We start from the raw sequence: 20,241 nt of genomic DNA, 5'->3' as shown, positions 1-20,241 counted from the left end.
TTAATAAGTCTTGGATCAAGTATTTATGGAAAAATGGAAATGTTTGTCCGGTGGACTTGATAAGTAAGAATGCAAAGGAGGTATTAAAGTTTCTCTGCTCCAGGCTTGGCTTGGCGCTCCACATAGAAGAGGATGTAGGCCTTGGCCTTACCCACGGTCTCCTCGTCGGTCAGGGTTACAGTACTGTCATTGAAGTGGAACCAGCGGCCCTCGTGCGCCGCATACGCTGTGTAGTGGCCAGAACCAACACTGTGGAGCAGGCAGAGGGACAACAGTCAGGGACACTCCTCAGTGAAGCGCCTTCTCCTGGGGCTAAGAGACTGCCAGCAGCCTGAGGAAGGAAGGTACCCACAGCCCTGCACAGCAGATGCTTCTTTTTTTGAGCTGTGGGGGCTTCAAGTTCTTCAAATTGAAGTTCTACAAGAACACATTGTCTTGTCCCTTCTACTGTTACTCTCAACAGATCTGTCCAGAGCTGGGAAAAGTTAAAAGACTCCCAGTAACTTTATTTCAAAATATGCCCAGCTCCATCCCTGGGCATGCCTGTGAGCCTTCACTGCTCTGGCAGGAAAGGTAATGGTGATGATATTTTTCACCATATGCATCTTTGGACAGCAGTTGTTCCAAGCATGCTCATACACTTCCTTAGCATAAATGCAAATGCACCTTCCAACATGAATAAAAAGAGGAAAAAAAATAATCCTGTTTTGTAGTAAGAATTTCAAAATAAGACATTAATTCCTGGAAGGCCCCTTGCCTCCTGCTCTTGGTTTAGGTTTTTTTTATTTGTAGAGGCACTAGATTATTTTAATTTCATCTCAAATATGTAGTCATTAACCCCAAAGGCTGCCAGGGGGCATTCACAGGCCTGACTCTATTGGACCTATTGAAATTAACTCAGCTTAGCTCCCTGCCACCTTATAAACTACGGCTTATTTCCCCCAGTTAAAATGCATGTCCTAGGGACAGAAACCCCTTCATTACCACTGCATGCACCTGAGTGGGAGAAGGTCTGTGCCAGGAGGACAGGCTGGCTCCATGTACTCACCCTGAGCCATGATGCACAACCACAGCCACGAGGTCATACAGGCAGCTCTCTGGGCCACTGTTTTCAGGCTGTGGTAGGAAAAAACCAGAAAACTCCTCAAATCTCAGTAGCATTCTGTAATTTGTAATAGAGACGTATGCCATGGAACAAAGACCTGCAGGAGGCATCAGTAGGTCTTCTTACCTCTAACAAGTAGCATTTCATGTCTAGGCCTCGCAAGGGAAACTCAACATATGTATCAACCTTGTTTCTCAGATATGCTGTCCAGTGAAAGCGTTTCAAGTGTAAGCATAGCACCTACAGGGGGACAGGTATAAAAGGTGTGTTAGAGGAGGGGGCTGAACTCAATGCTGGACACTGCAATAGCCATGGGGAGGAAGAGGTCTCGGTTGAACCATTATTTCCTTTGACATTTTGTGACACTGATATTTCTCATGTTTATACAAACCTTTGGTAGTTTCTGAATCCAGAATTTTTTGGTGGACTTCTGTTTCTTTTTGCACTTGTGACACATGTACAACTCTGTCTCATCAAGTTCTTCCAGGTCTGTAAAACTGCGAAGACAATCTAGAAAAAGCAGATACATCAAGTGGTTTTTGTAACATGAAATACAACAAATACAGCAATATAGATGTGCTCATCTGCTGCAACCATTCTAGTTATATCTATCTGAGCAGCAAAAAAGCTGTGTAATGTTTTAATACAATAATGTGTTGTAACATGCAACCTTCCCTGTTCCTGAAAGCAGCTAGAAGTAGTTTGAAAGAAACAAACAGGCATTCCCAAAATCTCCATCTTCCAAACAAGATTCCATCCAACATTCAGCAAAACTGCTTTCAAACGAAGATAAATTATTTTATGTTGAATATTCAACTTTCAAAGCTTGTTTGGCTTTAGATACAAAGTGAACAGACGCGACAACAGGGTTTTGTTGAATATTTTCATGATTTTCAGCAAGTCTGTTCACAAATCTGTAAAAAAATAACATCCTGTAAAAACTAAGGTCACTAACAGTACTGCTGCCCAACCTGCTGGACTGCATTGATTTAGTTTAAATGCAGAACCCCCAAGAGCCACCCTCACTGTGGGCACAGGCACATGCATCCGAGGACAGAGCCCTAGTGAACGCCCATAGGAAACACTACAGATCAGTGTCTGGAAGAGTGGACTACGTTAGAAATGCTCTGATTAGAAAGAAAATCCTCTTAGACCTGGTATGATTTCATTAGCCAGGCACTCTTACCTCGTAGCGTGCACATTGGTCCACTCTCTTGGTTTTTAGTACGTTTATTTCTGAACTGACTTGGAATATCTAGCGAAAGGTCTAGAAAAGCAGTGATTTAAAAAACAAAATTAGGGCTGAATAGAACAATGCCTAGTCTTTTCAGGCTGACACTCTGGGTCTGTCACGTGACATCTAAATATATCAAACTTCAGATTTAATTTTCTGCTCTAAGTCACACAGTATTTGCAACACAAGAGGCAGCATCTTACCTAGGAATGGGTCAAACTTTCTAGATTCAGTCCCACATATTAGGCAGTTGACTTCATTTTGAAGAATGCCTCCGAAAATGGCAGTGACAACAGTAGACGCTCCATTTCTAGACAAACCACATCAGAGAAGTATAGTCAGCCAGAAAGCCTGAGCTGAATTCCCAACACCTGTCCAATGTTTGGTGCTCACACCTCCTGCTGTCAGGCCGAGCCAATGAAACAGGGACTGGGTGCTCCAGGCAGAACAGGCACTGCAGCTGCCCAGGGACACACACCTACACTGCTTTATCTTGGACCTAAAGAAAGAGTGAACTAGGGGGCTCTAAGCAGATGCTCACAACACTGAAGGTGTTGTGCAGCTGGGTGCATTTCTATACTAGAGCTGTACTGGATGCTCACACAGGTCCAGGATTTTAACCCTGTAATTAAGACTTTATCTGAAACAAAAATTCTTTCTTCTTCGGTAGGTCAAGCATATTTTTGTTTTAACTCTACACCCTTTCTTATGTGTGCTTTTGTCTTCTTTGAGCACATTTCTGCACTTCACTGCCAATGGCAACTTAAGTTGCATTAAGACACAATAAACAATGTGCAAGATCAGCATTGTTCTCTAAGCTTTCAATACTCTCCTACTGAATTTTTTTAGCAGATTGTGTAATGGGCCTGCTTCTCACAATCCAATTTAAAAAACATACAAAACAAATTTTAAGTTACATTATTATACAATACTAATGCTTGCAGAAACCTGTGTTTCCTTGCCTGCACTCCACCTACCTCTTTACATCTCATCTCAACGCTTCCTGAACAAGAGGAATAGCTGCTCAAATTGACTGGTGCACAAGAAGAGAGCTTTCACAGCCTATTTATTACTTTACTGGAAGCATTAAAGTGCCCTCACAAGAAGGGCAGCTTCTTGTCATCTTACCCCATGTCACTAAGCAATTGAACAGCCCTTCTCAAGACAAATTTACAATAGATAGGTGAACAAATGTTAAATTCTCCTGGGATTTTGACATCCAAAATACTGACAAAACAAAATCAGTTTAGATTTCAAATATATGTCAAGTCTACAAACATTTTAAGATTCTTCTTTTTAAGCATCAGCAACGCAATATAAATGCAGTAAAGAGCACAGTCTGAACTTAGTTCCCTAGCTTTCCCTAACAAAGCATCTATAAAACCCTGCATCTCAGGCCTGCTTGCTCTGTCTTGATCAGTATGGAAGGAAAAACTCAAACTCTAGTTTTATGTAGGGAATTAAGGACTTAGGGATCAAATGTGCAGGCTGATCTGACAACTTTCCCTCCTGAAACAAATAAAAGGTTTTCTCACTTGTGAGACTTTCAATCTAAGAGAAAACACAGCTAGGACAGAGCTCAGAAAAAACAGTATTTTGAGAAGTACAGAAAGAAGAGTGAAACACCCAAATTACACCTGTTTTAAGGTACACAGTAGCATGAAAATCAAAATTATGCACAAAAAAAAAGCACCAACTGTAACTGTCAAGTGATACACGAGATCACCTGCTGGAAAACTGACTTCAAGCGCTAACTGCACTACTCATTTATCCAGGAGGTCTGCTCACAGTTTAAACATCAAAATCACTGGCCATCATTTTCACTCCTGCAGCATTCAGGCTATCACTCTAAGACAATTATATTGTCTGGGGAGAAGAAAGAATTCTATAGGGTATAGAAAATACAGTTTTTTATTTCTGAAAGACTAGTGAATTAAAATGTCTTCACAACTTAGCCTGTATGCTCACTCACACCTATGAAAACTGCTAATCTAAGACACTTCCTTTTGAAGGGACACCGATCGTGCAGAATGCTCATCTTCATAACCTACAGTTCTGCACTGCCTAAAGTTAGAAGCACTGAAGAAAACTTAAAACAAGGAACCCTGAATCTGGAATTCCAGAGCCACCACATGCAAAGGCATGAAGGCTTTGAAGAAATTAAGAATTATTTCTTACATGCAACATTTGTTGCTTGCAGACAGGTTAGAATTTTCTTGCAAGATTACTGAACGTGAAACACCGTTGAAGCCACCCTGGAGTTCCAGGTGTAGATGGTCCAAAAGGTAACGCATGAACTCGTGGGCATCCTGTTGCTGGTATCCCCTTAAGAGAAAAAGAAACAACAGCAAAATTGCTTTACAGGCAACACATAGCAAGCACCAGGATCACAGGAAAGAAACCCCTTTGCCTGTTTAATCCTACTGAGCAGACTTTCCATATGTGCTTGGTACCAAGAAAGTTTTCCAAGTAGCCTCTGGAAAGACATGGCAATGCCCTGACAAATTAAGTGATTTTGGTCCTTTGCAGCTTGTGCTGCATGCCTCTTGTGAGAATGGAAAAACCTTTAAGAATATACAATTCAGATAGGAAGAGAAAGCAGCAGGGAGCAGCAGAAACCTGCCATGTGCTCACACAACACACTGGGCCTAATGGAGCTGCCACATTGTTATCTGGCCTCACCAGCCCTGCCGGTGCCAGGGGCATCCCAGGACTGCGTCCCTCTTAACTGAAATACACAATGGATCACAGCAGTGGCTTCTCCTCTGTCTCCTTTGGTACTGACTATGTTTGATTTGTGCCTCAGCAGAACTGCTTTGAATCTCATTCAGGCAGGGCACTATTTGTCCCTGCTTTGAATCAGCCACAGATTAACGTCAATATATTGTAATCTCAAACCTGGTAAGATTCTAAAGAAAGACACCACAAAATATATTGTTCATGTGGGATGCAGTCAGTATTTCCAAGTGGTTCTCATTCAGTCACTGATCCCACTCACTTTGCAAGTATAAGTGTTTGTTTGTCTGTTTAGTCCCCTCCTCACCAAAGGCAGGAATTTAGTCTCTAGGTTTGTTTTCCACATGCATCTTTCAGCAGCAATATGAAGTCTGAAATAATTAGGATGAGAGTACCATTTCTTCTAGGATGAGATCTACAGCCATGCTCAGAGTTGCACACTTCCCCTGCATAACTCATTCTCTGGGAGAGGGAGGAAATAGTGGGGGTATTCAGAGCATCTCTTGAGTATTTAGATTTGGTAGGACAGGACTCCAGTCTCACATGTGCTGTTCCATCAGCAGCAATGCTGCTCAATCACTGTTATTATTTCACCACTAAGAAACCTTACCGAAAAGAACAGAGAAGCCAACAGGGTAAAACATGCCTTTTAAGTTATTTAAGCTAAATCATGCATCAAATTCAACAAACAACTGCTGTTCACTTGCCATTAAGCTGCACACTGAGACAAAGCATGATAGGCTACATAGTGAAACACTGAAAGCTTTGTGCAACACTGACACAAGTATGTGCAGGTCATTGTAGGCCTAAGCTACAGAAATCCCTACACAGCAAGAGCTGGCTTCCCCTCCACCTCCTGTCTGTTCTCATGAACTGTTTTATCAGGCCTCCCCTTTTCCACCTCACTACCCTGCCTAAGTGCTGGCAATAACTGTCAGGTAGGAATGTCTGGGAGAAAAATACAAATGGGTATATAAATGTGAGTACTCAGGGGAGGGAAAATCCTATAAGATTCATGGCAGAGTACCCAGAGGTGGAGAGAAATGCTAACAGACTGCAACAGAAATATGCAATGTGAGGCTGATGTGCTTAGTGAGGAGCACAGATGTGTCCAATAAGAGTATTGCTAAGAGATAACAGAATAAAAATAAAAACTTTCACCTTGTAGGATTACAGTAATGCTTTCTTCCAAAGCAGCAGCTTTAAAATGAAATCAAGGAATCTGTATATGGACACATGGGCAGCACTGCCTACCCTTTACAACAGAAAACCCAGCACCCAGAAACACTGCTGTGCTTCAACAGGCCACCATCTCTTGGCCTGTACAGCCAAGATAGGACTGACTGTCCCAAAGTTGCAAAGTAATTATACATTTGGTAAAACAAAGTAGTAAAACCAAACTCTGCTTCAAAGCTGCATGTTAATTATGCAAGGCTTTGAAGTTGCTATGGTACCATAGGATTTGCTTAGTTTACTGAATACAGGTTTCTTCATTAACTACATAAGCAACCACATTAAACAGCCGAAGATTAAATGTATGGAAAGTCTTTGCTTCAGACACCTTTTCGACATGAAATTCCTCTAAAAGAGCTTGGCACACTTGGCCTGCAACAAATGAGTCTCAGGAATTGTTCCACATTGTTGGCTGTGCTCCTGGTGCATGTATTTATACTTGCATGGAAGTATGCTAATTATAGATGGAAAATTCTTTGGATTTGTTAAGATGCATAATTATAGATACAGATCTTTAAAAGGACACGATGATATGGACAATGCACTGTTTAAAATAAATTATGTTAAAGCCCTTCAGCAAAAAGCAGAGTTACTCTGATAGTCTGCTTGTGTAACAAAACTGATGTCCATCCACCTGAAGCAACTCAATTCAAGCCCACTCCCAACACCTTTTCCCAGTGACAAGAGGATAGGATATAAAGAGGATCAGTTACCAGGAAAATAGAGAACACAAGTTATACAGCAGTAAATCAGCAAAACACACATCCTGCAACTTGGCATGAGGCTGCAGAACTGCAGCACAACTGCAGTCAGGGAGCAGGAGAGCCCAGAGGCCCTGAAGCTGTGCCTGTAGTTATTACAAATGGCATTCTCTACTCCCTGCTGCAGAGTGAGGCAAAGGGACACAGAGGGCAGCAGAAGCAGCAGCTTCTTCTATAGCCCTCCTCAGGAAGAGCATTCACAGTCCTTCACTTTAACAACTAAAATCTCATTGGACTAAAACAACTGAACCTATTTCCAGCTGCTCCTCCCTTGCCCCACCACTTCAGGCTACATAAGCACACTCCAAAGTGGCTGGTGTGCTGCTAGTAGACTGCTGGCTCCATCTTTCTTCGACACATCTGGCCACCTGCCTTCTCCTCCCCATCTCCCAGGGACCACACAAGACACAACTGGAATTTCAGCATCATTAGCTTTTAGAAGGTTCAACCAAGCACTGAACAAATTCAAATTTTCTCCCTGCATCATGTGGGAGTAGGGACCTGCTAACAGTGGCTGACTCTATTCTCCATTTGATTTTATGAGTTCCCTTATCCATTAATTGTGGACATGCTCCCAGAAAACTGGGAATAAAAAGGGAAGAGGGAGAACCCCCAAAAAGAGCACTTTTTCTTTTAAAAGCTGTGATAGAATCCACAGTGCTGAAAATGTGCTTGAGGAACTTCAAGGAACAGGTTCGTCACTTGGTCTAACAAAAATTATAGAGAAGCCTGTAATAGGGAAACTGGCCACAGACATAAGGGATGGTATTTCTTTGCCTATAATGTTTTGGTCACTTCTGGCAACTACTGGTATTAAACTTCCTTGATTCTCATAAGCCAAATGAAACATAACTAGCAGCGTGAAGAACAGAATAAACAGATTTATGTTTTTTGGGTTATTCATTAAGCAGATGTGTTACCAGCATCTTTTCAGCACTGCTAGAGATATAACAGGTAAGAGAACATCTTTATTATGTGAGAACATGGAGCAACTGTAGTGGTTTTGGTTTGCCAATCTGAGTTTTTTGGTTAACACACCAATTAATGCAGTGGGTTTAGCACTGGCCAAACACCAGTGTACTCACTAGAATTATTTATTCATTTTTTGCTGCAAGATAAGGATTAGGAGGAGAGCAAAGCAGGGTCAAAACTTTAAAGGGTATAAAGAAAACTGTATTGACCAAACTAAAAGAAAAATAATAAGCAATCAGAATAAACCTTCAGAACACTTCTCCTCCTTCCAACTCTTCTTTCTTTTCTCTCTGACAACGTAAAGAGACAAAATTTGGTATTTTCAGTCAGTTCATTACTTTTAAAATACTCTTTCTTCAGTTTACTTAGGGAGAGGAGTCTTTCTTGCCACATCATGGAGATTTTTTCACAAGAAACAGTTCTTTCATGGTTTTAATTTTCACTAATAGCAGCCACCTGGAAATTTACAATTGTGAAGTCTCTCCTACCTTTGGTAGTTTTTTCACAACTACTATCATGAGTCATTTCAGTTTATTGGGGTGCAGTTTTAAGGATGAGCTGTTCTAGTATAGAGACAAAAGTTTTCTTCATCTATTTTTGGGAAACAGAGGTCTCTTCTTCTATCCCTGGGGCAAGGTTTTCATCTCTTTCATTTCACTTTCTCTAAGCTTTTCATCATATTACAGCTACTTCGACATCTGCTTGCTTTAGTATTGGTGCTTCTGCTCATGGCTGTGGTTAGAACACTACATCTCTCCAAGGCATTTTATGAGTTATAGGGAAAAAGAGTCTAATGTATTAATTATATTTTCATCATAGCTTTATAAGAGAATTTTAGCCTAAGACTAAGGCTTTTTTTTTTTAATCTATTTGGGCTTTGGCTCTTTTTTCTTATAGATGTTGGTGTCGTTATATTGTCCTTTTTATGTGCTTTTAATTTTCTTTTTTTTGAAGTGGGAGAAGTGGCGCTGGCAGGTTTGTTTTTAAATGGAATTTTATAGCACTGAAAGAGTTAATTTTATTTGGGCTTTGCATTAGGAAACAGCTTTTTCTTGTTGGTCACATGATTTCTGCCAGGCAGTGGCTGTGGAGGCTCGCAGTGTTGATTTCTGCTGTTTCTGCTCTTCTGAATGGGATTTCATTGTTAGTGGTGATTTCACAGAGGCGTATTTCGCTTTTTTAAGTGGTTTAACAGGGTGTCGGTATTTACAATTAGCTAGCTGATTGGTTTTGTCGGGTCCAAAGGAAGCTGTTAAGGTTTTTATAGAGAATTACTTCCATAGTTGGTTGCTCTTTCCTTAACTAAAAACCAAACGATGTTAAACTACACCAGCAACTTACCTTCATCACAATATATCCTAACAGGTTTTAGTGCTCCTTTGAAAGAGGTTCAGGGGTCAGGACAGGGAGACCTTGGAGAGGAATGATACTTGGGTTTACGTGGGTAATCTTCTTTTCCACTTTCTCTTTATCGTCTGTTTTGTAAGTATGGGCCCAAAATGCTTATTATGCACAGGATTTTTCTCTTATAGCCCTTATACCATGTCCAGCTGGTGACTACTGTATTTTGAGAGAATCAAGGAAGTTTCAGCCAGTATGTTTGCATTTAGACCTGTAGGTGCTGTATCTTTTTTAATCTACCTACATAATTTTCTTATTGCAGCCAAGCCTGAGTTCTGTCAACACCCTGCACTTGGCACTTACCAACCAGTCAATAGCTTGATTGTTTCAGAGCACTAGCTCAAAGGTACAACTACCAGTGTTTCTCATGTGAGAGCTTATCCTCTCTGAAACTGCTACATGTCAGCAGTTCAGGGCAGAAGGAAAAAGCAAGCACTACTGATGAACAGAAAACTGTTGATCAAAGCAAAGATCCTTTTCAAAGCACATCTGTAGGCTTATGGAAAGCTGCACAAAGTGCATCCTGTGGATGCAGCCCATTTTAGAGTAGGACCAGCAATATGTGGTTGCAATCAAGAATAATGTTATTTTTTTAAAAAACTTACCTAAAATTTGGCATTATTTTCCAAACAACGTAAAATAAGGACTCTGGACTAAATGCAGTTTGGCTTCCTTGCCATAAAGCACAGAGTGTCTTTCTGAATTCTTCCACAAGTGAACTGTAAAGAAAGTAAGAGCTGGTGTTTAATGTACGTTTGTTTAGAACCCTTAGAGGTTTACTTGTTCAATGGTACAAGTATGAGACATTAGCTGGGTTAAGACTGTAACAACTGGGTAAATATCCTTTCCAGTAGCTTCAAAGATTTTATGTCCAAAATCCTACTCAAAATTGTTGAAGACACACAGATTCAGAAAATTATATTTCAGATGTTCAGGACACACTCATGTGAATACCTATGCACTGTTTGTCATTTTAGTGCTGACTCTTCTAACATCATCCTTTTAACACTTGCTCAAACAACCTATAGATCATCAATCACCTAATCCTGGACTTTCTGTAGTAGCAGTCACAGTAGGTTGACTTGCAGTCACATCCTCATGACTCTATTTTAGCTGGAAGTCAGTAGCCTAATGTCTGCAGCACATATCAAGAGGACTTCTTAACATGATTTAACATGTCACACTCCAGCACTACCTGATGTATCTGATTGCAGCATCAGACCTGTAACAGCAAGCTGCAAGTGATACAAGTTTCTTTCTTTGTAGACAACGATTCTCCTGTGTCTCTGTCCCCTGTGAATTGTGTAATACCAAAAGTGTCTAATGGCCCCAGCAGCCCAAACTTGCTGTTCCTGCACAGTAAAGAACTCACAAGTCATACACAGCTTACACATTATTATCCCCCTGGCTCCTGGTGTGGTAAGTTCGCCGCCCTGCCGTCTTCCCATTCCTCAGCTCCACTGCAGGCAACTCTTTGAAGTAACAGCAAAACTGCTGAATGTTACTAGGAAAAACGAAATAAGAATGAAATCCTTAAAGGGCAGAGAAAAAGGATAATATGTATTCTGGAGCTTGTTCTTTGAAATCACTTCATGCAGTGATATAGGAATGCAATCTCAAACAAGAGACAAGAAACACTGTAGCAAATACCTTCTGTCAGTAACTACGCAGATCTGCAAATATCACTATCATTGCAGCTTCCTAAAATAATTACATTTTGGCTCTGTTTTGACTAAGACATACCCTACCAGATTGAGCTATCATTCCTAACAACCCAGACTTGCATTTGCTGAGGAAGTTAACGTATTTTACTGGCCTCAGCAGTGAAGGGGCACTTTCCTGTTCTGCCAAGGACATGGCACATTTCCTGTGGAATGCTGTACCACAGGATGTGCCTCACACCATGAAACACAACTTTATCAACCCACGCACTCCTGCAAATTCAGGTACATTTCTGTCCAGTGGGAACATGCCAAATTCACCTGCCCAATGCTGCAGCACACAAGCCCCCTGAGACTGGTGGGAGATCTGTGGAAGGTACCTGAGTGACTGAAGGATTGCGTTCATGAAACAAGTGTTCCCCAGGTTCCGAAGGCCTGTGGCACAAAGGGCAGTGGTGCTTCCCTAGAATGAGAACAGTTAGGTTATAGAAAGATTTACCACTGCTCCACCACCTTCCCTCCCTCCAGAGCCATCACTGTTGGATCAAGCACAGATCTGAACAATAACCAACTACACTGAATGCAGCTGCAAAGCCAAAGCAACTACCTCAGCAGCTCAAACTGCCCTGAAGCTCCATCTTGACATGAAAACTCTTTCTTACTCATTCCATGTCAAGAGAAAACTATACTACATCTTTTCCTGTGCAAATAAATCTAGAATAGGACAACACAGTTAATCACAGGCTCTTGTTGCCAAGGATTTGTGAGTGTGTATATTAAATATTCACACTCCAAGTTCAGTGAGAACTGGACAACAATTTCCCTACAGTGCCTTTGAAAAATGAAAGTACCAATCCTCATCCATCTCTTCCCATGTCTAATATGCACAGTGTGGCCACCTCCAGGTTGTTTTTAGGTCACCAGCACTAGTCTGAGTCTCAGTGGGATTCTGTGGTGGCCAGAAGGGCTTTTGAAAGACAAGACAACAGCATTTATTTGGGAAATAAACAGTCAAGTTAGACTGTGCAAAGAAGAGGCAAAGAGTTGAGAAAAGAGAAGCAAAAGACACACCATTTACAGCCTAGAACAATGAACTCACTGATGAGCTTGCTTTTTGTCAAATTAACTCCAGGGTGGGTGGGGAGGAAAGGGAAGAAAAATGTGGACAACACTGCATTTATGATTCTAGAATCTGCAACATTTGGACACATTCCACTATCCACAAAATACCACACTGGAAGTTCATCAAATTTCTGGGCATTCCTCATTGTTCTAACGGAATTGAAAAGCTGGGCTATCTCAAAGTGCAACCACCACAGTGTCCTGAGCACATTCTTTGCTCGCTCTTACCCCAAGCACCACAGCACAGCACTAATGCACACAGCATTACCCCTGCAGTTCAAGATAAGATTCAATATGCCAACAATAAAAAAGAATCTGTTGTTAGAGGCAATAAAGAAGTAGTCAAAAAACTGACAAAACAGCACAAAGTAGGAAGAATAAAATAAGCATGTAGTTCAAGCTTCCTGTCTTGTCCTTATCTAAATGTTGCCTGGAAATTTTCTTTTGGTTTTTACCGGCTTTCAGTTTTTCAGACAATGATGCTGTGGACAATGATAGCAAGAAAGCCCCAGACTATTTCTCCCAGGCTTCCTCAATCTCTGCAAGATTGGGACAGTACAGGAAGTGCAGACAGCACATTCAGACAACCCCAAACTGACTATAATAGTGCATTTTTTAACGTAACTAAACTCCTCCAGACTTTGCCAAACAGCAAAGTGCTGCTTTTCTCCACCTCAGGCTCTTATTCCCATTCACATCCTCTCGGGCAGTTGTTCCTATGGCTAAAGGAGCTGCTGCTCCAGCTGTCTTTGGTGACACTGCTGTCCCACAGCCTAAAAGCTCGGCTCCATCTCTCCCCCATTTTTCCAAGGGCGAAAATGAACCAGTTGAATACAGCTGGGTCAGTATCTCCCCTCTCCATTCTCAAATTCTGGCAGAAATTATGAAAATAAGAAACTCCTTTAATCCAATCTGTGCAAGAGAGACATCTGACTTGTGATTATTCTTTGTTTGGAAGAAATGATGCAGCCCTTCAGCCATCTAGCCAGGGCTGGATCTTCCTCTCCTGGGTGCTATCCTGCAGATCTGAAGTTAAAATAGCAAGAAGATGAAATGAGGAGAAGAAAAGCTTAAAAATAGTCCATTGTTTCCTCTTGAAAGCAAGTTTTACTGAGCTCTTTTAAAAAACTGGTAACATTTTTTACTTTTTCCTAACAATTACTCTTAGCCTCCCTCAAGAATGTACCTCCTCCTTTGCCTTCTGTACCTGGGAAAATAAAAACCCAAAAAAACAAAAAATGACAAAAGCTCCTTGCCTGCTAAGAAAAGCAAAGCTCCATCTTGACATGAAACCCTTCTGAAGCCCAGGAAAGCTCAAGTCTACATCAACAGAAATGCAGCAGGGTATCAGTCATGTTTGTGCGTGAAGGGGCTTTTTCAGGTGTGTGGCCAGAAGATGCTAAAGTGCACCAAGCACAATTTCGGCCTAGGCCAACTATAAACCTCAGCAGGTTTACAAAAACCCTTTAAACTCACTGTACCAGATCTGTTGTACTTACATTTACTTTCAATAACTTGCTGTTCAGAGATGGGTTTTCCAATAGTTTTCTTTTCCTATGTCTGTCTGATGTAAAGGCTGAACTGTTGGAAAGCAATTAAAAGCAGTTATTTACCAGAAAAAACTAGGTATTGTGTGGAATGGACCAGAGAAAATCAACTCATGGTTAACAAAGTGATTCCATCTGTCACCAGTTGTCACTGACAGCAAAAAGGCTCCCCATTGATGCAGTCTGAAATTGGCTTCATCTCCCTCATGGCACAGCCCCACAGCCCACCAGTAAGTTAATGCAGGATGTTCTGCTCAGGGATGTGTGCCCTCAAGAGTGGCCTTAGTAGCAGCTACTTGTCATCTAAAATATTAATCCTTCTCCTAGGTCAAAGAAATTTAGTTCTTCTGTCAGGAAAATCATCTAAGCCTTTAAAGATACACCTTCAAAAATCAGGATAAAATTAAGTTACCAAAAATCAAGAATATGTGAATGTTAGTACTTGCATATTATAGCTGACTTCTCTTACTTAAATAAAAATACATGAAGTTCTAACATTTGTGTAATACCAAGTTACAAAAATAACTGCTTAGTCTTTTGCACACCAATGGAAATTAATGGCCCCTCAATCAAACCAGTTGATGATTTCTCTCTAATTTGATCCTGAAATCATAGCTTGCTTCAGGGTTTGGTTGTGTCCTAGGGTGACGTTATGGTGCTTGCATCCCAAATCGTGTGTTCTGTTTATGCCTGATATTATGTTCTGTGCCTTCAGGACTGACTCTGAAAGTGAAGGATTGTTTTGTCTTGTTATCAGCCGGCTCACCTCCCCCCATGGTCTGTGTCTAGGAGAGGCTTGGCTGGCTTGGCTTGCTTGCTTGCTTTCACTTTGCTTTTGCTTATTAGTTTAGCTAGGCAGTCCAATTTTTACCCTGGACTGTTTTTTTCCCTTCCCTTTCCCGTTCCTGAATATCATCTAAACCTGCTCTGGACCTGGGAAACATCAAGAAACACCAAGAGTCTGCATTTTTGTGACCTGCAGCAGCCATCCCCAGTGCCAGAGACTGATAGCTGGGCGACCACTCCCAGGAGAGACTTTCTGAATTTGTCATCTCTTCAGAACAGTGAAATAGTTTTGTCATTTGGTGTTGTTTTTTGTATTGGAGAGCGTTTTACTTGTTAAATAAATAGGGTTTTTTCCACTTCTCTCTGAGGAAATCCTTCCCGAACCAGGTGGGGGAGGGGCTGTGGGGGGTTTGCTTTCTGGGGGCTCCTTCCAGAGGTCTTCTCCCAAATTTGCCCTAATCTAGGACAGGTTGATAGTTTTTTTTCCTTTTTCTTTTTTTTTTTAAATTAAAACGCCCTCCAAGCATTCAAAAATCACCATTACACAGAATGGAAGCCTGCACTGTATCTTTTACCTCCCAAGAAGTTAGATCACTTGGATGTTTCCAATTCACTTCTTGTTATACTTAACATCTCATAATGCACCTGACACGACCATCAAAACAGGATGGAAAATAATGCAAATATTAATATAACCTACCAAGTAACTGATACACTTAGCTCAGGGAGGATCCAGAGATTTCCCCAGATCACAGGAATTTCATAGCAGGAGTCCTGTGTGAACTCAGGGGCATTCCGATGTACATGGAAGTACTGAATGCACCCGTATTTCTGCTTGGCATTAGGTAAGATTTTCAGGGCAATTGTGCAAGCACTCTTTGCTCTCTAGGACTGGCCACAGTACATACATCATCCAGGATCAGACTATCTGCTTTCCAGTGGATCAGCACCAGACAGAGGCAAAGGAAAAAATGTCTCTTCTGTGCAGTTCCAAGTTCGTAAGTCTTCTTAATCTTTTTGCTAGCAAATCAAACTGTACAATTAATATGAAGACTACTTCCACTTGCGCTTCTTGAATTTCTCTGATACAAAAAGCTTATTCTTGTTTTTTTGACAAAGCTCTGACAACAGAACAAGACATATGATCATGATCAATCAAATCCATTTGTTCTGCACCTCTGCTTCTCAGTGATGAAAAGGTTTGTAAACAGTGTCAGACACATAGAAGGATTAAGACACATGTAATTAGATATATATACATATATGAAACAAATGCCACTTCAATGAGGTACTATTACAAGTCTGCCCAAGGCAGTCTGGGTGCAAACAAACTACTTACTTTTCCAAGTTCTGTAGGTGCTCTCTGACCTTCTGTACCAGGCCGAGCTTGGTATCATTGACTACAAAATCATCACAGCGATAACTGCAAGAAAAACATTTTTCAGAATATGCAAAGTGCCTCAGTGAAGCAGATCAAACCACACAAGCCTATGTGTGGAAAGCACCAAAGGGATCCAGTGAAAGATTATGAGAACTGGGGAGCACACCACCTCACATTGAGCTTGGTTCCCTCCAAGAAATACCCTCCAGCAGAAGAGGGTACTGGAGGGTACTTATTACATGGGTTTTCTGCTAGTTTAGTTCTTTATTAGAAATCAAAAGCATGATGTACTGCCTGGCCCAAGGCAGAATTCCAGTTCAACAAAAACTGAAACAGTGTAACGAAAAGCAGACTCAGTAGTCTATCCACAGATTCATCAGAAAAGACCAACTGACCCCTTCTAGATAGAATACAAAGCTTTTATTAATTTTTAAACTAGTTTAACATTGTAAAGTTATCACTGAAACCTGAAGTGCTGAACATATATTCAAAACATAAAAGTCTGTGCTACTGAAAAAACACCAGGGAAGATAGACTAAGAGATCACTTGACTTTTCCAAACTCAGGCCAGAAGTCTGTGGCAACTTGCACCCTGTGCTTAACCACAAATATCATTCCATCACTCTTAAGTTTCTGTACATACTGTGAAGTGTCAAATTACAGCTTCAAATTTTGGCAGGCAAATGAACAAATGAGGAAAACTAGCTTTGGATATGTTTAATATCAGAACTGTAGCTATGTCTCTCCTTTCCTTTTGGCATAAGAGTGACTCAAATGCAAAATACATCATCATCATCACCTCAGGCTGTTCCTCTGCTGGAGCAGATCCACATTTGCTTCCTAATTTAATGAAGCTACTGACTTCAGGCACAACTGGAATTCACAACACTCTTTGTTGCATAAATCTGCAGGTATTGCCAGTGTTACTTCGAACTCTACATTCTTGAAAAGGCTACAGAGTTGAGAAAGTAAAGGTCCTTGCCACTGAATGGAGTCCCTAAGATCAGTGTGTTCAGTACCTTTGATTTTTCCCTCTGAGAAATTAACATGATGACTCTCAAGACACCCAAACATTGCACACAGCAGTTATGGTGTGGCAGCAGCTCTCCGGCCACAGAGAGCAATGCACAACTTTCCCAAGCATTGTCCTGGGGGAAGGCTATGAGAAGATCAGAGAAAAGAATGATAAACAATTCTTCTCTTCACTTGCTGCACCTGTTGTTGTGAACATGTGGAATGGGCGATTTCTTAATTGGCCAATGGTGATGGTGTTTAGATTGAAGGATCAATTGGGTCCACCTGTATCATGACTGTCTGTAAGGGCAATGGGTTTCTTAATAAGTATAGTATAATAAAGTGACTGATCAGCCTTCTGAGAATCATGGAGTCACTGCTAATTATTACCCAGCTGGGGGCCTGTGAAGACATTATGGGTACTTACACAAGATCTAGAAATTAGTAAGATTACCAGCTTTTTTTTTTTTTTTTTTTTTTTACATTTTTAAAGATGGCCACAGACCAAGTTAGTTTGGGAGGGGGAAGAAGTCTGTTAATGTGCTTATTTTTCAGCCACATCTTAAGCAGTCCTTCTCAGCTTTTTCAGACACCTACAAAAACCTAATGAGGTGCTCCTGTATTTGGCACTCCCACAGGACCCAGCTCTCAGGCCCATGCTTGGAGCACATGAGCCCAGTCAGCTAATACACAGCGTGGGACTCCTGAGCAGGGGCACCCCGGCTGCACCAGCACAGTCACACTGCTACTAATGCTGGAGTAACTACTGTTGAGAAAGCAGGGGATGGAAGCAGATACAGGCTCACTGAAACCCTCAATGAGAACTTATTGCTGAAAGATGATTTCATTGCTTCCATGCCCTGAAGATCACATTAACCTTATTTTTACACACCAGTTTAGCACTTGCCCCATGATGGAAGAATAAAACCAAATACATCAGTAAATGTCAGGGTCCTTCCAACACTGGAGAAGTAATTGTAAGTTTCACTTAGAATCAAGACAATTTTCTATTTCTCATTTTTTTAATAGGTAGGTTTTTTTTAAAAACCTCTCTTGCAACACCAAGGGTATAGCACTGCTATTAGAAAAAACAGTATTACCTCCAAACTATTTTGGATAAACCAACTAAACAGATTTAGAAGTAGTTTCTGTTTTAGTAACTTAAATTTGCTTACACCTTAAGGGTAAACTGCTGAGAAATTACATCCTATATCTGAAGTTGCCATTCAACACAGCTGCTTAATTTGTGATCCTCAGGATTATCGCAAATTAACAAACACCTTTTTTGGATGCAGTAGCTCTAAAACATGCTTTAACAGCAATGACATAGAACAAATTCTATACCTTGCAGAGGGTCCCTTATATGGCTTAGCACAGTATTTTCCCCTATACACTCTATTTTTAGTACTTCCGCTACCTCCAAGACCTGGCCTCATTTGCTTCTAAAATGGCAATAAGCCAGTGAATGTATGCAGTGCTCTGGGAACATAAGCGCTTACTGCTGTTACAGTGCTTAGGAGGGACAGAACTTCATGCTGTGTTTAAAAACCCTGACTAGCTTTGAAGAATTTGAAGGATAAGAAAAATTAAGAAAACTCAGGTTTCCTTAGTTATGCCAACATCTTATATGAATAAACAAAGAACTAAAGTTTTACAGTCTGGATAAAAGGCTTTTACTCTTCTTATTTTCACTGATTGTAGAATATAAAACAATAGTACTAAGCAATCTCATTTTCCAATGCTCATGACACTAGCACAGTAAGTCTGGTTTGTTTTTTAAAGAGGACCCTCTTCACAGAGACTAAAAAAAGAATTTTTCTAAGTCCTTGACAGTTGATTATTTTTACCCCAGCCAGGAACACACACACACACCTAACACAACTGTGCCCCTTTACGGGATAACAAGGAGGGTAATGGGTGAGAAATCTGACCTGCAAACTGTGTCTGGGATTAAATGAACACAGGAAACATATTATGGAAATATATAAACAGAGGAGCCTTTCTTCTTCTGTGACAACTGTCTGTTCACCAGCACTGAGAAAACCAATTTACAAGAGTCCTCTTTCAGGAAAGCAGGGCTCTTACACGTATCATTTTACTTCTCGTGCACAAAAAAAAACCCTAACACAGAATGAGAAAGCACCCTATGACAGTTTGAAGGCAAAAAGGATCTGTACTTCTTGCAAACTCTTTGTGTGCAGTACTTTAGAACTAACTGAAAGGCTGGTTACTTCCAAAAAGTGGGATTCAGGACTCTTTTTCTCAGCAGTTAAGGTCTCAAGCATAATTTAGTCTGAGCATTTAGTATTGCATCTATTGTCTCAAAATGACCAAAGCATCAAGAAGAGAGTTGTACTCTCATAACAAAATATTAACAAATTCTCTGAACTTTTCCACTGGTAAAACTAAGCAGTTGAATAGGAGGACTGAGTAAGCAAAGAACATAACCCTCTGGAAAGACTGCATTACAGGTTATGGCAGAGCAAAGGAAGGCAAAGGATCAAATGCTGCCTTCTTAGAAAGCCCTGAGAAAGGCCTGTTCACTGATACTATCACGCAAGCCAAGGAACACAGTAAATTGGTATCCATAGGATAAAAATGGAGTAAGAGCATCCTACTCAACTTTGTGCAGTAAACAGAATTGCAGATAAAAATATAAAAGCCGGCAGTGCATCAAAATATCAGCATTATTTTTACAGTAGAAATAAAATTCAATTAAGTCTTAGGATGGTATTTTATTGACTTTAAAATTATTGAAGCAGCCCACACTGGTAGCATGAAATATTCATCTTTACATAAAAGTTTGCTTAAAAGAACCACCATGGCATAAACTTCGGACTGTCTACTGGATTCATGTCTACACTGCAGTCCACAAATAGGCTTTTCAAAGCTATTGGAAGCCCATTCATTCTCCATAATAACTAATTACGTCTCAAATTTACTGAACTATTAGCTTTAACTGGCAGCAGCCTCCACAGTACTGTCCAAAACAAAGGGGGGAAAGTTGATCTGGATGCCTTCTGTTTCATCTTTAAACTTCTGTGCTCATTTCAGCTAGGTGCAGTAACAAATTCAAGTATCTTTCCCTGATTATCATGTGGGAAAAACCTGAAATATCCTAAATGAAAGCAAAGACAAACTGCTTTTGAAACTTGTTCACCTTCACATTAGCACAGGAGTTATAATTTGCTGGTGAATTACCCACACAACAGGAACTCCCCAAGGCAAAGCTGGCTACAATTAGTTCCAGTTCATCCATAGATGACTCAGCTCTCGACTGTAGCAGAA

The 20,241-nt window shown here is 40.7% G+C and overlaps 1 protein-coding gene across 3 annotated transcripts in view; it reads right to left on the bottom strand.

Annotated features, from left to right (window-relative positions):
• Positions 1-20,241, bottom strand: part of USP3 (ubiquitin specific peptidase 3) — a 42,182-nt gene continuing 21,941 nt past the window's right edge. For 2 of the 3 annotated variants that reach the window (XM_053954257.1, XM_053954258.1), the window contains exons 4-15: positions 15,898-15,981; positions 13,725-13,806; positions 11,484-11,566; positions 10,833-10,946; positions 10,048-10,161; positions 4,518-4,664; positions 2,543-2,649; positions 2,292-2,372; positions 1,497-1,615; positions 1,232-1,345; positions 1,049-1,116; positions 1-249 (exon numbers count right to left, since the gene is read on the bottom strand). In XM_053954257.1, coding sequence (XP_053810232.1) covers positions 84-249; positions 1,049-1,116; positions 1,232-1,345; positions 1,497-1,615; positions 2,292-2,372; positions 2,543-2,649; positions 4,518-4,664; positions 10,048-10,161; positions 10,833-10,946; positions 11,484-11,566; positions 13,725-13,806; positions 15,898-15,981 — 1,279 coding nt within the window. In that variant the 3' untranslated portion in view covers positions 1-83. The remainder of the gene's footprint in view (positions 250-1,048; positions 1,117-1,231; positions 1,346-1,496; positions 1,616-2,291; positions 2,373-2,542; positions 2,650-4,517; positions 4,665-10,047; positions 10,162-10,832; positions 10,947-11,483; positions 11,567-13,724; positions 13,807-15,897; positions 15,982-20,241) is intronic. The other variant, XM_053954259.1, reaches the window with a different exon arrangement.

Source organism: Vidua chalybeata, chromosome 13, assembly GCF_026979565.1.
Source record: "Vidua chalybeata isolate OUT-0048 chromosome 13, bVidCha1 merged haplotype, whole genome shotgun sequence".
Lineage (NCBI taxonomy): Eukaryota > Metazoa > Chordata > Aves > Passeriformes > Viduidae > Vidua > Vidua chalybeata.
Note: the sequence above shows the minus strand (reverse complement) of the source record. Positions and strands in the feature narration are given on the sequence as shown.